Below are 15106 nucleotides of genomic sequence, written 5' to 3'. Positions count from 1 at the left end.
CATTATTTCTCTCCTTAAATTATTTTCACATTATTCAAGAAGGCAAAAACCTAATTTTATCTAATGTTAATTGAAAAATTTCCTAGGGAGAAGGTTGAGCCCCCTGTGCCCCATCCATCTTGGATACGTGCTATTATCAATAACACGGTTACGGATGTTTCTCCATCTTGCCTCGATAATTATTTCTCTCCTTAAATTATTGTCACATTATTTTATTTCACACCACAAGAAACAAAAAACCTCATTTTATCTAGTGTAAACCTAAAACTTTCGAGGGGGGCTCGAGCCCCCTAAGCCCCCCCTCTGGATACGTGCCTGGAGTGATACATGTAACATTCAGAGGCGTGGCGTGAATGTAGCCGGTGTTACCGCAGGTAACAGCAAAATAGAATTAAGAAGTTGTTTCAATAAAATGACAACATTGTTAAATACGTTAATGAACACCGTTGCCGTCGAGTAGATATTGCCTACGACATTTTTCCTGCAGCCGACAGAAGCGAAGAGGGAGGCCGTTCCGCTACCCTGCAGAGGCAACAAGGGAGAAGAGGGCGCCAATGCAAGGAAAGAGCGGGGAAGGACTTTGGTGTATTATTCATATGCCTGTTAAGGGGCCCTGTTGCCGTTCAGACCCACCGGAGCAGCCAGTGTTGTCACATCGGATTGACAGAAAAGAGCTAAATCCCGCCTAAAATAGGAATACAATTTCTGTGAAGCAACCAGAGTAGACTGCAAAGCCAAGGCTGGATTGAACTACAACTGAGACCAGTTAGGTAATAGACGAAAATATAGTTCCTTGGTGTGATTCGTGATTTGGACAAACCTTGCCACGCAAACGTCAAACTGGCCCGGGAAAAGTGTGGTTCTTCTTCTTCCCCTTCGCAGCTCATTGCAAAGAAACGGACATAGATGAAGAATTGACAAGGGTCTATCACCATTCATTGGATTTTCGTGGTAACTGTCTCATGAGTGGTAGTTCTTTCTAGGAGTGTTTGTGGCTAAATCACTGTGCTGATTGCAAAACAAGAACGAAATGAACAAATATGTAGCTCGAAGACATGTTTTCTTTACCGAAAGGGGGGGGGGGGGGGGTTGTAATAACGTCTAGCAGGCATAATTGTCGTACTGATAGCCGATAACACTTTTTAAAAAGTCACGCCACGCCACTGTGTAACATATAACTAACTTTCAAACAAATAAAAAGTTTCTCGTTATAAAAAAAAATCGGAAAACCTACTTCTTTAATTTTTTTTCCTAAGACCCAGACGAAAATAATCTTTTCCTAAATAATGGCACTAAAAAATCTTAAAATATGTATTTTTAAAATGATAAGATAAACTAACAACATTAAACATAAAAATTATAAAGGATTAATAATTAATAATATTTTTAAGAGACAAAATTGAGTCATAAAAGTTTAGGATGGTTTTGTGTTTACGTTTCACAAGGTTTTGTATTCTAGGATTAAACTGTTGATGGAAATTGTATACAATTGTGACAATGTGATAGACTTGAAGAACAATTCTCTTAATTTATGTAAAAAGTACATAGTAGCGGTTTATTCAGAATTTTCCATCTGAGGAGTCGAAAAGGTCTTTTGAAAAATGAAGGTCGATAAATAAATGAAGAAATCACTGCTGTTCTGGTAGATAAAAGCGATTAATTGAAAGATCAGCAAGTAGTTCTCCGGTGGTCCAACAGATGTCGCCACGTACAAGGTATCTCTGAAGTGGTGTACTGATTTAAGCGCCAATTTACGGAATTCACGCAAACTAAGTGTTCCGGTCTAGTAAGCCTACATTTCGCCAAATGATACTGCCAGGCCATTTCAGTATGGCCGCCTACAGTGTTGATCCCTTCACAACTGACTCGGTAAATTTGGCGTACTTTACATGTTGTTATTGTGTGGATGCTTGACAGTTTAGTGGCTTGTGCTTAACGTTATTGGATTGTGTTTGCATTTATTTTTCTGTTTTCCCCCTTTCATCCAGACACTTCATACCGCCTTTTTCCTTCTAGGACACGAAATTTGGAATGTTCAAAGAGTGGTTCAGTAATTTGCTGTTTCTCCGGGCATCGTGTTCTGAGGTAGGCTATGTGAGGTGTTCATGATTTTATTTTGTAGTAAAGGGCACATAGAACAATAGCATATATGTAGTCACAGTAAAAGTGCCAAGGGGAACAGATCTGCATGCGGATATTGATAACACTAATTAGATGCTTGTTTAGATATAAGATAAAATAACACCTTTCATTCATGTGCGCTCCAAGTTTGTCATTTGTTTACCTATGCATATATATTTTTGTTGTGCTTTAAAGTTGAATGAACACGTGATGTAAATATGACGAAAAGAAAACCAGTTCTATTACTTTCGGCAGAAATCGATAACTGTCAAGAAACAGGGAAGCATAAAAGGTTGATCGTTATCGAGAACATTGAATGTTGCGAGTTTGACTGACATTCAAGTTCGTGTTGTGTTTGACACAGATAAGGGTTAGGATCCTTTCTTATAATTCTTTCTAGTTTAAAAAAAACAGCATATATGGTGTTTCTTTTTCCCAGCAACAGATTTACAATTTGATTTTAAATTAATTTATGCTTATGTCTTATTATACAACTTGAATTAGCACTGGCTCTAGGTATATCGAAGGTTGAAATTTTACATTCGGTACTGCAATATATCCCTATAGAAAACAGCATAGTTACCAGGAAGTAAAGTAATACAATAAGTTTAAATTTTTAGATTTCACTTTGCAATCTGCTTTGAAGGCATTTCCGGTTTCATACGCTCCAAATAACGAAGCCAGTTACGTAATTTTAAAAAGTTCATTCACACAAATTCGACCTTCAGATCTTATTGAGAGAATTTTAGCAACACTTCGTTGAAGATTATCTTTGTATTTATACACCTGCTTTCAGATAACTTTGAAATGAAAAAATAATAGAAATGAGTGTACTTCGTGTCCATTAGTAGCGTCCGTAATCTCTCGAAAATGGTTATAATAGTTCTGGAAACCTAACCGTTGTGTGCTCATTTCGTACAGTGTGTGCATCTGTAGCAAGTGCTCGACACATTGTGAAATTGTACTTACGATCGAAATAATTAAGTTCATCTTCGATGCCTGCAACGGTATGAAATTTGTACTTGAAGTAAAGAAACGTTTTCTGGCTAACACACATATAAAATCGTGACAAATCCTATCTTGTTGATAACCAACCGATATCTCAAAGTTCACCGTCTGATTTATACGTCAACGCTGATCATATTTATTAAGATTAATGTATACAGCGAAAAGGAATGTTCACCTACAAACTACAAATATACCCTGGACCATTAAGAAAATACAAATTTTCCGGAAAAAAATGTGTCTTTCCGCTCAGGCCGAGAGCGTTAATTAGTCGACCTTGGATCTCGCCACCGAAGTTCTTGGATTCGAGTCCCGACCGCGACATGACCTTTCGTGTTGTCCATCAATTTAATCTAATCATCACTCATCCTCATTGTCGCGATTGGACAAGAGCGGCGTTAAATAAAAAAATACAAATTTCATTCTGCAAACCTAGTTTTCACAGTTTAAAAACTGAATTTATCACACACACATACACATTACATCGGCAGGGTTTGGGGCTAACGAAGGGAAAGATAAATTATGAGAAAACAAGAAATAATTACCAAGAATCAGTAGCGCCAACTTCACAATTTAATTGATTGGGGACAAATTTGCCATAAACAATATTTCACGAATATAAATATGTGTAATATCTACCCTTTTTTAAAAATGTTTGGGTGGCAAAAAATATATTTCTAGGGAGAGAGAAGATATCATAATTTTGAATTGTTCTTGAAGTACATTTAGATAATTCAAGTGGGTGATGTCCGTTATTAAAAAAAAGCAACAAAAAACAAACAGATTAGAAAAGAAAAAAGCTGATAACATTTATTGTCCTTACTGAAACGTGAAGTAGCTTCCGTTCATGTTTAGCAAGTTGGACCTCCCATTACAGCACCCAAAAGATAAATGTGTGGGGAGACATTTAATTTTCATCATAAATATATATTTGGACTGAAAGCATTAGTTTTTTCTTGTTTGCTGGGTGGGGACGGACAACCTATATTATTATCTGATGCATAGAAAGAACTTCTGACTAAAATAATTTCAACCAATCAAGTTTATAGTACAGTATAGTATAGACACCTGAAATACTCGTTTCCCTGTAAAGCGTCATGTGTGTTGCCTACCTCTCAGACAATAGCAGAACTTCTTACTCTAAAAGTGATATTAAAGTCGGTATCATCCATCAATATTTCGGCAACCAATATAGCCAGAAAGCTAAAATTTGGTTTTAAGATAAAGACCCGCACAAATACAAACAAGTTACAGGATTGAAATATCGTGATTGAGTCATCGATATGATATAAATTATTATTTTTCTATAATTTGATTTTTCGATATTTTTATAATGGGTGATGCACAAAATACTGGAAGCACTTAGAGTGTGGAGGGGAACAAACATCCAGAATCCTATGTTATTCTTTTCATCGAATATCCTTACACGGTATGCAACATGCTAAACAGTTTTGCAATGCGGGCTATCTGTCTATAAGGGGATGATTAGATTTCTTTATACATTTAAATCAGAACTGCAGTCCAATTGTGGGTATGACCGTAATGGAAAGAGCCAAGGAAAGAGAAATGTATTATCGAAAATAAAGAAAAGGTATATCTAAGCACAAAAGACGAAACTAAAGAGCAATTAAACAATCGTTCGTTGTTCCAAAATGGAATTTTAACGACTTTTGACGCTCGACGGAAAAAAACCGAAGAATTCCGAACTTGAACATGTTTCGTGTGGTATCGTTCTCCAATCACGTGACGTGCAATCTCGTACCACGTGTGTGCTTTGACTGTGCGGTTCCGTATCTATTCATAGTCAGCTCGCCAGTCGGCTGAACTATATCCAAGGCGTCAGTGCTTCCAACTTCACTTCATTGTTACTGAACATAGTTATTAGTTATTACTTTCTCGAGCGGTGAAGAAGTTATTATGAATTCCGTGGCGCCAATTTAATTCTGTCTTTGATATTGTCACATGAATTTTAGTCCAGACATATCGAAGGTAGCACGTAAATTGCACTAGGATGTGAAAATAAAAATGTAAAATGTACTAACATATGAAAATGAACATTTTTAAAGTCACTGACGTTTCCAAATCGACTCTTAAAAGATACCATGACATAAAAAGGTTTGATTAAAATGATTTATGATAGCAAAATAGACATTTAGACTATGATTAGACAATAATTTGTGAAGATAAACTCTTATAAGCAATTGATGTATGAAAGAAATGACACTTATTAGGAATAAGAATGTGATAATTAAAAAAAAATCATAGTTGACTTGTGAATATCCTAAAACGAATAGATAATTCATATTCATAACGTCAAGACATACAGTTTTAGCAACATGATAAAATAGGCATGTACAGTCAACTTCAAAGGTACGTGGACACAAATTACCCGAGGGCGTCCCGAGGTGGCAACGGCTGTAAATTAATATCAGCTTAAGATTAAAAATTTCACACACAACATTTCAGTTTTAGTCAGAGTAATTTACTTTAATTATTATAAAATCGATGAAGGAAACATTGTCGATTTAAGCTGAAGCAACGTTTTTGAAGAAAACCCATTTGAAAAAAAACTGTGCATACGCCTTTGAAACTATGCATCACTACACAGAACTAATGTCAAAATGCATCAATCCAATGTTGATGGACCAATTTATACAGAATGTAATTTGATTTCTTTGATCACTGATCCACTGGTAGGGTGTCACGCTATTTTCATTAATTTTCCTCTTAAATCCTGTGCTTTTAAGCGACGGATTTTTAAGTATACTGGTGCAGAAGTTGTAAACAGCTAGTTTTGAGTTTTCTTTTAATTTTTGAAGCTCTTGTTGGGTCAAATAAAGTGCACGAACATGGTGATGAGCAATTTGCACGGTAATACTCGTGGATCCTACTGTACAGCAGCTAATAAAAGTGATGGTGATGAGCAATTTGCACGGTAATACTCGTGGATCCTACTGTACAGCAGCTAATAAAAGTGCTACTGTACTGCAGCTGGTAAAAGTGCTTTTTGATGCATTTTTATGAGTAATTTGATGAACTTCTAGTGTACCATTAGCAGTTTATTCAGTGTGTCACTGGAGTGGGAAAAATAGGCATATTTGTCTCAATTGACACAATTTGGATTTTGTGTGTATTTTCAATAAGTGTAATTTAACTTCCTACATGATGTGCTTTTGTGGTGGTTTTGCCAGAAAGGGTACCCTCTGCCTTGTTATCGTTTTTTGTTGGAATTCCAATTTGAATACATTAATCCGAGTTCAGAAGCTGTTCATCTTTGCGATATTTATCGTGTTTTTGAACCCCGAGTGATTTATAAACTCCGGACTTGGCAACTATGTCCGTTTTTTTTTTCATTCTACCGGTCGTAATCTATGTGAATCACGGAATAGTGACGTCAGAACAGCCAGGTAGGGACGTCGTGGAGGTGTCGTTCTGTGTGGGCGATTTTTCCGGTGGTTTTTGTGAAGTTTTATCGCGTGTTTGTGTTTTTTCAAGAAAGGGGATCTGAGGCATGAAATGGCAAACATTGTTGAGAAGGTAGGTGCAGATTGTCCCAGAGGAGCGACTTTGTTAGTAACATATCCTTCACGTTGAGATATTCAGAATGTCTTTTACGTTTGTATTATACACAGACGGTGAGCTTTAGCGTTGTGATAGTTTTCCATAGCGAATATTGGGGTAGTATCTTACCTTAGTCCTTACATAATCTCCCTGTCGCATAATGGTATAAATAACCTAAACGTTTGTTGAATACGGAACATCACCAATACATGTAAAATATAAACGGTATCTTTAAAGGCGGGCAATTATTAACCTACATCTCTCTGTGAACGGGTACAGTGGGATCCATGAGTATATTACCGTGCAAATTGTCCATGACTATATTCATTAATTTTTCTCTTCCATCCTATGTGTTTTTAAGCGATGAATTTTTATGTATGCTGGTGCAGAAGTTGTCAACAGCTTGTTTTGAGTTTTCTTTTAATTCTTGAAGCTGTTATTGGGTCAATTACAATGCACGAACATCGTGATGGACAATTTGCACGGTATTACTTATGGATCCCACTACATTGAGATGTCAACTCACTATTTTGAAACCTACAGTTCCGTGTTCGACTCCTGCCCTACATATGGGTGTTTCTTCGTATCTTTTCATCAGTTTCATCCAAGCGTCATTCATTCTCATCGTCGCGATTATCTTAAAGAAGCATTAAAACGACAGCCTGTGTGGACAGCGTCACGCACTATAAAGCCAGAGGTCGAATCTTGGTTAAGGAGTGGATTCTGTGTTTGACCCTTTATCCGTTTCATTAGTTCACCATTTACTCTCATCGTCGCAATTAAAAAATCGGCAGAAACGCGACGCAAAAGAACCGCAGTGGAAAGAAAGGAAACATAAAATAGGACAAGAACAAGTAGAAATAGTGATAAACGTAAATTCAAAATTTTACAATTCAACAGCAGTGGCCTGCCTAGGATTTTCGAAAAGGGGGTGTTACATATAATTTTTTAGTAGTAGGTCCTCATTTTACCATCTTTTTCTGTCTTTGACGTTCTTTATTTTTTTTATTAATATTTGGCCAAACGGGTGGGGTAAGGAGGCTGACACGCCACTGGTCATTGATTGATTTGCATTATTTTACTTCGCTTTTTGTGCCACTTTTGGCTAATTTGCAAAGATGGGGATGAGTGATAACATGATGAAATTGATGAATGGACACTCACAAACACCCATGCAAAGACCGGGATTCGAACCCGGGACTCCTGGCGTCGTAGCTCGATGTGTTAACCACTCCGCCACGGGGGCCGGCTCACGCCACTGGTCAGAAGGATATAAAGTTAATAGCGATAGAACGTCAGTGAGCTTCGCTAAAGGTACAGTGGGCTTATTCCCGTAACATCTCCGGCTGTTAGGGATATACAGCTTGGGGGAGAGTCATAATTACCAGAACCAATCAGGAAGTGAAGCGCTCACGTCATCTGAACTCGGCACCTTACGTTAACCCTCTTGCCCTCTGCTAGGCTCGTTAGCTAGATTCACACAATCAGCTGGGAAGTTGTGAAAACAATCTGACTGTCCCATTCCTATTATATCCCTGAAAGAAAAGAGGGTTACGGCTGATTCAACACTACAGTAAGGTTGAATGAAATACCTGTTCACAGGGAAGCATGTTTTCAAGGTCACTGCATATCTACACTACGATCGTGTCTTTTTTCCTGTACGTACTACTTACAACACTGATAACGCTATCGTCTGCTGTGTTATCTGAAACCATGGAGTGGTTTGTTTACTTTTATTGTCACAGTGAAGGAAATGTTCTACCTTGAAATTTGCTCGCTTTTCTTGTTCTACGTTTTACACATGTAATCCAGCACCATTAAATGTTAACGTAACTACAGCTTTTCTACCTGTCTCGGCTAATCGCAAAGATGAAAACGAATTGATGAAATAAGGGAAGAAGTACCATGAAACAGCCATTATAGACTTGATCATAGAGACTGACCTTTGTGTCACGCCAGGCTAATCTATTACACCATGAAAGCTAACTCGGAAGCTAGTCTTGTCCATAAAGGTTCTGGTTTCGAGTCCCGTCCAAGTCATGGGCGTTTCTGTGCGTCCCCCCTAAGTGCCATCCGCTCTTATCGTCTCGATTAACCTAATAAACTAAAGAAGGGACGTTGAATAGCTTTATGGTGCGACGTATGACGTCATAATTGCTACGACTACCGAACAGGTAAATCATAAATCGCCACGTCACATCTGCTATTTGTATTTTTGATATTTAGCGTAGCTTTTCTGCCACTTTTTGGCTGATCGCGACGATGAGGATGAGCGGTATTTTAATGGAATGGATTAAAGGAGACTCAAAAATGACACTCATGCCTAGTTCGGGACTCGAATCAGGAACTTCTGTGGCCAGATCGCAAGTCGATCACCGAGCCGGCTATCTGGTTGGTATCGATTTTAACTAGAGTTTTTAAAGGTCCAGGAATTTTAAATCAATTCAATTCCGGTCCAGGAGAGAAAATCATCAAGCATAAATAGGTTCTGGAGATCCATTGTTTATCTGTAAAGGTTTTTCAATTCGGTCCAGCAACCATTTTTTCCGGATCAATTTAAATGTGGTCCAGGAACCTTTTTTTCAATGAAACAATACGCAACTTGGACCGAATTTAAATTGTGGAAGAGAAAAGGTTCCGGTCCTGTTGCGGAACCCTATATAATTTATGTATTCCTGCACCTTTAACTACCCTGATTTAGACCCTCTGTGTAAGCAAATTTGCTCTTCTTAGGACCTCCGATGAACCGCGTGGATGTTGGTGCACTGCCTCCCCTGGGACTCCCCTTGGATGCAGTTCCGTAAACACACTTCCCACTCTTGCTTTTACTCAAACCCCTTCCTCTTCATTCCAAATGCGAACGTCATTTTCGTAATCTGTGACGTAAGAGAACAGTGACGCAAACTGGTTGCGAGTGAAGGGACGAACCTGAATTTGGTCGGACGTTGCTAGCTTTGATCTCGTAAAGGAAAACACAAGAATTGCTCGCCAAATTGTCCATGACTATTTTCATCAATTCTTCTCTTGCATCCTACGTGTTTTTAAGGAGTGGATTTTTAAATGGGCTGTTGCAAGAGTTATTAGTATGTTGTTAGGCGTTTAGTTCCAAATTCTAGAAGCTCTGTTATTAGTATGTTGTTAGGCGTTTAGTTCCAAATTCTAGAAGCTCTGTTATTAGTATGTTGTTAGGCGTTTAGTTCCAAATTCTAGAAGCTCTGTTATTAGTATGTTGTTAGGCGTTTAGTTCCAAATTCTAGAAGCTCTCTTTGCGTAAAACAGAGTAACCATGGTGATGGGCAATTTGCTTGGTAATACTTATGAATCCCACTGTACATGATTACCAAGGAACAGATTTATATGTAAATGATGCTTCACATAATGTTATTTTGTATTACCCTTGCCCTTGCGAATCGTGGCATGCAAACTCGAAAAATGCTATTTTTATTTTCCATATTTTACATATATTAGTTTTTTTTAGCACACGTTTTAGTTCCATTTCTTCAAATATGTTCCGACATATATTCCATATTTATGCTGTATTACTATATTTCCCGTCTTGTGTTAAATACGGTTGGAATTAGTTAAACAAAACTCTTTCTTCTTCTAATCCAACCCAGCCTAACCTAACCTTAACCTAACGTCACTAATGACGTCACGTCATCCAATTGGACACGTCAGCTAATCGAATTGCTTAAAACTGTAGTGGTAGCAATCACTACCGTTAAATGCCAAAGTAATTCTGTTGGTCTTGTGGTGTCTGTTTATTTTAGATCTTGACAGTAGACAATACATCCGTTATTCTATTCTTGTCAACAATAAACAATGCAAGCTCAAGCTTTCGCAGTGAAATCCATTGCATATTTTAAATATAATCCCATTACTTCATGCACTACTTGAACGCAGTTTCAATCAATATAGATCTTGTTAGGGACAACAGGAAAATTGAGCACTTAAGAAAAAGTTTGGTAATCTATTGTTTTGCTGTCAAAAAATAAAGCACATTTTGTTTTTGAATTTTGCATTACAAATAATGCTATGTAAGGCTAGTGCATTTTAGTTAGCTGGGAGAAACGCATGCTTAATGGAAATGGTTATTTTCACAATTGTAAGTCCATATTCAATTGAATAATTTGATTGAAATAGCTAAATATATATTTACATGTCCAACACTTTTCTAGTACGGAACACATGATCTGCGTTGTACATACATCCCATAATACCATACATTACCCTCTTCCATTTGTGTATTTCTCGCATGAAAGAAATCCGTTCCCTGTTTATGAGAAATTGTGACCTTAACAAGGCAGTAATTCAACTTTGCACTCATGAATGTTTTCAGTTACAAAATCTAGTTTTTCAGAGACTGGCGTAAGCTTAAATTAGCGATCGACCTCTCCATTACGCAGGCGCGTGGAGATTACAACTGCCTATTGTGTTCTGAGCGGATGTCAAGGTCGTGGAATTAAAAAGCCTACCGCACATCGCTTTAACTTCTTGTTGAGAAGGTCAGGCGTCAAACGATGAGCAGTGTTGCTAACTACGTGACGCGGAAGGGCAATCCTTATGTTTGTTCGTTCGATTACCATTGGAAGCACATCGTACAGTCACCGGCAATAAAAATGGGACATCTACAGTTAGGCAACACACATAACGACATGCAGGAAAGCGACCATTTCAGGATCTAAGTATCCCATTTCTAATGCCGGTGAGTGTACATCTGTATTCCTAATGTTGCTTAAGCTCTCTATGTCTACACCAAGTGGACTTGAACCGGCACGACGATGAGAGCGAATGATCATTAGACGAAATTGATGAAGGGCTCTGGGCATCATTTTGACAGGTTAACGAGGCTGTGGCGTATGTACTCACAGCCTCTTCTGTGGGGTTTGTGTTGTGTTGTCCACATGTGAAGGTGATTGTAATTTCTTCATGTCATCTTATTACTTTTCATCCCGTCATCTGCCTACACTGGCAGCAACGCAAAATAAAAATACAGTAAAACCTCGTTAATACGGACCCCGACAAGCCGGACTTTGCTTAATCCGGACAGGCAAGAGAAAAAGAAATGCAGAATGCAAGGATTTAAATGTGGCTAGAAGTCAACAAGAGAACTTCCCAAAGAAAATGCATTCATTCACTGACTGTACTGTACTGTATAGCAGCGGCCGCGCTAGGATTAATCTTCAAGGGGTGCTGACAGGGGCGCCGACTTGTCAAAATTATTGGGGGGCTCTGATCCCTGAAATAAATTAATGAATGACTCACTCTCTCCGTTTTTATAAGTTTTGGCCTCATTGTTCGGAATCTCATAAAATCCCATGAATTCCTCAAAAATATCAACATTTTTATTCACAGTTCTAATGCAGAATATATAATTAAGCCTTGTTTCCATATTAAAAACAATAAGTTGCCTACCAAGGCAGTTTATTAAGACAAAAACACTTGACACGTAACGTTTCAACCCTGTATCAGGGTCTTCCTCAGGCGAAGATCATTTTAGTTTAGTTCTTCGTCTGAGGAAGACCCTGATACAGGGTTGAAACGTTATGTGTTAAGTGTTTTTATCTTAATAAACTGTCTTGGTCAGCAACTTATTGTTTTCAGAATATTAATTGTCCACGGATGGATATGTCAAAAGTTTCGTCAACCATAATAGCAAAATATTTCCGACTTTTAATATCTGCTAGCACGGAGCGCAAAACAGATCTCCCTAATATATCAATGATCTCGTTCTGAATGTCATGTGAGAGCCATTTGTAGCCCGAACGTCCCATCCACTACCCTAGTTCATGCACATCGTCTTTTAAAACTCTTTTTAGTAAAAATGTTAACAGTACTCATAATTACATACTTAGTATATAGTAATAAGTCATGTGTTTTGCTGGCTCTGGTCATAGCCCCCCCCCCCCCAAAGTTGATGGTTTAGCGGTCTCAGTCCCCCAAAGGTATTTAAAGTTAAGTTCATGTTTCACAATTCACAGTAAACTTTACAAGAGAAGCAAAATAATACATTAGATCCTCTTAAGCAAAATTATTTGGGGGGCTCTGCCCCCACATTGTTAACATTGGGGGGCTCGAGCCCCCCCAAGCCCCATGGAGTCGGCGCCTATGGGTGCTGAGGAGGTGCGGAAATAAATGTAGGGGCTGCGATGCTGAAAATAAGGAAACACGCATGCAACCTTTCAAAACTGTGGAGCAAGGTGCCAAAACCGGGGGGGGGGGGGGGGGGGGCTGCTTGCCGGATGCATACAATAATTCTTACTTCAGTACCTAATATTCGACGCTCGACGACATGACATAATATGTTAGTGTTTTCAGTTGAACGTAGGGGGTGCGGAAGAAAATTAAGGGTGCGCAAGCACTCCCTAGCGCCCCCCTGGAGCCGCACCTGCTGTATATTGTATTGAGGCCTATGCCCTTTAAATACACCATAATAAACGTGTTCTGTTGCTATAAACGGACTTTCAATGCACTTTCTACTGTTCTTATTAGGTTATTTTAGTTTATCCGAACTTTTGTTAAACTTATCCCCTCCATTAGTCCGGATTAACGAGGTTTTACTGTAATCAACAACAATATTGATTAAGATATGTTCACAAAGGTAAACCCATGTCTAAGTTGGAACTCTAATCTGGAACCCTCACTGTTGGCGCTCGGCATGCCTTTTGTGAGAGATATTGTAGAAACAATAGCGAATCAGATTCAATACAAAATCTCCCCCTTTTCTAAAATTTGGAATTTTCTAACTAATGCAAAGAGGTTGCACCACTGTACGGCTGATGTAAGCAGTTGACCTTGAAATTATTTCTTAAGGAAGTAGTGTTGCCGTCAAAACAGTATCATTTAGCTTTTGTTTGCTTCTTTTATTATGCAGCATGTTTTTTAAAACAGATTGTCCGCAACAATGAATATGGATAACCGCTGTCCCATGTATACTTTATAACCATTTGGCCTGTAAGGAAGGAAAATTAGAATTTGTCTGGAATGACACACGAGAAAAACGGTTAGAAACCTACTCCTGGATTTTAACCTGTATAGTTGAACCACGAGCAAAACAACCTGCGCAGACCCGCGACTCCTGTACACCGTACCGCCGCGAGTAGGGGAGGGGTAGAGTGGACCATGCTTCCTTATGGCCCGAGGTGGAGGGAAGAAGGGAAAGCTGCGCGGCGACTTTTCGTCCCAAGGTTTTTTCCCTTGTGGTCGATCTAGAATAGAACATGAGTCGTTACAGCTGTACGTACAGGGTGTACCAAAAGTCCCATTACCCCCCCCCCCTTTGAATTGTAGACAAACCTGCAATATGTTATTTTAACAGCATGCGTATGTTGAGAGGATGGTATACCATTAAATCAGACCATTCAATGACCACTATATTTTCCAGATGATCTGTGTGCACACCGCCATTTTCATGGCACAGCATTATTTGCCTCCAGTTGCGATGTGAAATCCTCCGTAACATAAGATGTCAGATCTGGATTTCGGGGTGGCCATTTTAAGAGAATTCCTCAATGATGTGTTCAGAGACAAATGAATTGGACGAGGATCGCCAAATTTACCAGCACCTTTAAAATGGCCACCCCAAAGTCCAAATCTGACATCTTGTGATAATGCGCTATGGGGGCACATCAAACAGAAAGTCGCCCATAATCGTTATCAGACAACTGTGGATCTTCAAGAAACTGTTCGCAGTGCGTTTGCTTCCTTCACGCCAGCAGGAAGGAGGCAAATAATACTGGGCCATCAATATGGCAGTGTTCACACAGAGTAAATGGTGGCCATTGGTCTGATTTGATGGTATACCATCCTCTCATCATACGCATGCAGTTAAAATAACATTTTGCAGGTTTGTCTACAATTCAAAGAGGGGGTAATGGGACTTTTGGTACACCCTGTACATACAGGACAAAAGAAGTAGTGTGTTTTTTCCCCATATGCCCCTCTTTCCCTCTTGGCTTAATTGCGAAGTTCAAAACTTTTACTTTCACTATTATGGTAACGTCGTCGCCTTGTAATCAAGGGGTCCCGGGTTCGATACCCGGTGGAGACACAAAGTAGTTCGGTTGCCATTTTAAACTGTAGGTCCAGTCCAAATTAACCCATCTGTGAACTTATACCAAAACTGAAACCCATTCATTTGTATCTAGTTATGCAATCTACGGAAATATCAGTTACTGGAAGTTTTATATGCAGCATATCTGGGCTTGCATATGGATATTTTGCCCCCCCCCCTTCCCTTGGATAAGTTCTGTGGATGTCCATGCCTCAAATAAACGATATAGTCGCCTGAAAGATCCCGGTTCGAGTCCTGATCGTCAAAACTCTTAAGAAGACGAACACTTCGCTGAATCACAAGCACACAAATCTCCACACAACTGGGCAGTACGTTAAAAATAGCACTAAAGGAGGTTCTATTATG

General features: G+C 38.9%; 1 protein-coding gene across 3 annotated transcripts in view; it reads left to right on the top strand.

Moving 5' to 3' along the window:
* The first annotated feature begins 1806 nt into the window (after window positions 1–1806).
* The window catches only part of aralar1 (calcium-binding mitochondrial carrier protein aralar1), a 240737-nt gene continuing 227437 nt past the window's right edge, over window positions 1807–15106 (top strand). For 2 of the 3 annotated variants that reach the window (XM_083110224.1, XM_083110223.1), the window contains exons 1-2: window positions 1807–1869; window positions 2017–2085. In XM_083110224.1, the coding sequence (XP_082966350.1) occupies window positions 1807–1869; window positions 2017–2085 (132 nt within the window). Of the gene's footprint in view, window positions 1870–2016; window positions 2086–6526; window positions 6664–15106 lie in introns of those variants that run through there. The other variant, XM_083110227.1, reaches the window with a different exon arrangement.

This window comes from Lepisma saccharinum, chromosome 24 (genome assembly GCF_977018435.1).
Source record: "Lepisma saccharinum chromosome 24, izLepSacc3.1, whole genome shotgun sequence".
Classification (NCBI taxonomy): domain Eukaryota; kingdom Metazoa; phylum Arthropoda; class Insecta; order Zygentoma; family Lepismatidae; genus Lepisma; species Lepisma saccharinum.
Note: the sequence above shows the minus strand (reverse complement) of the source record. Positions and strands in the feature narration are given on the sequence as shown.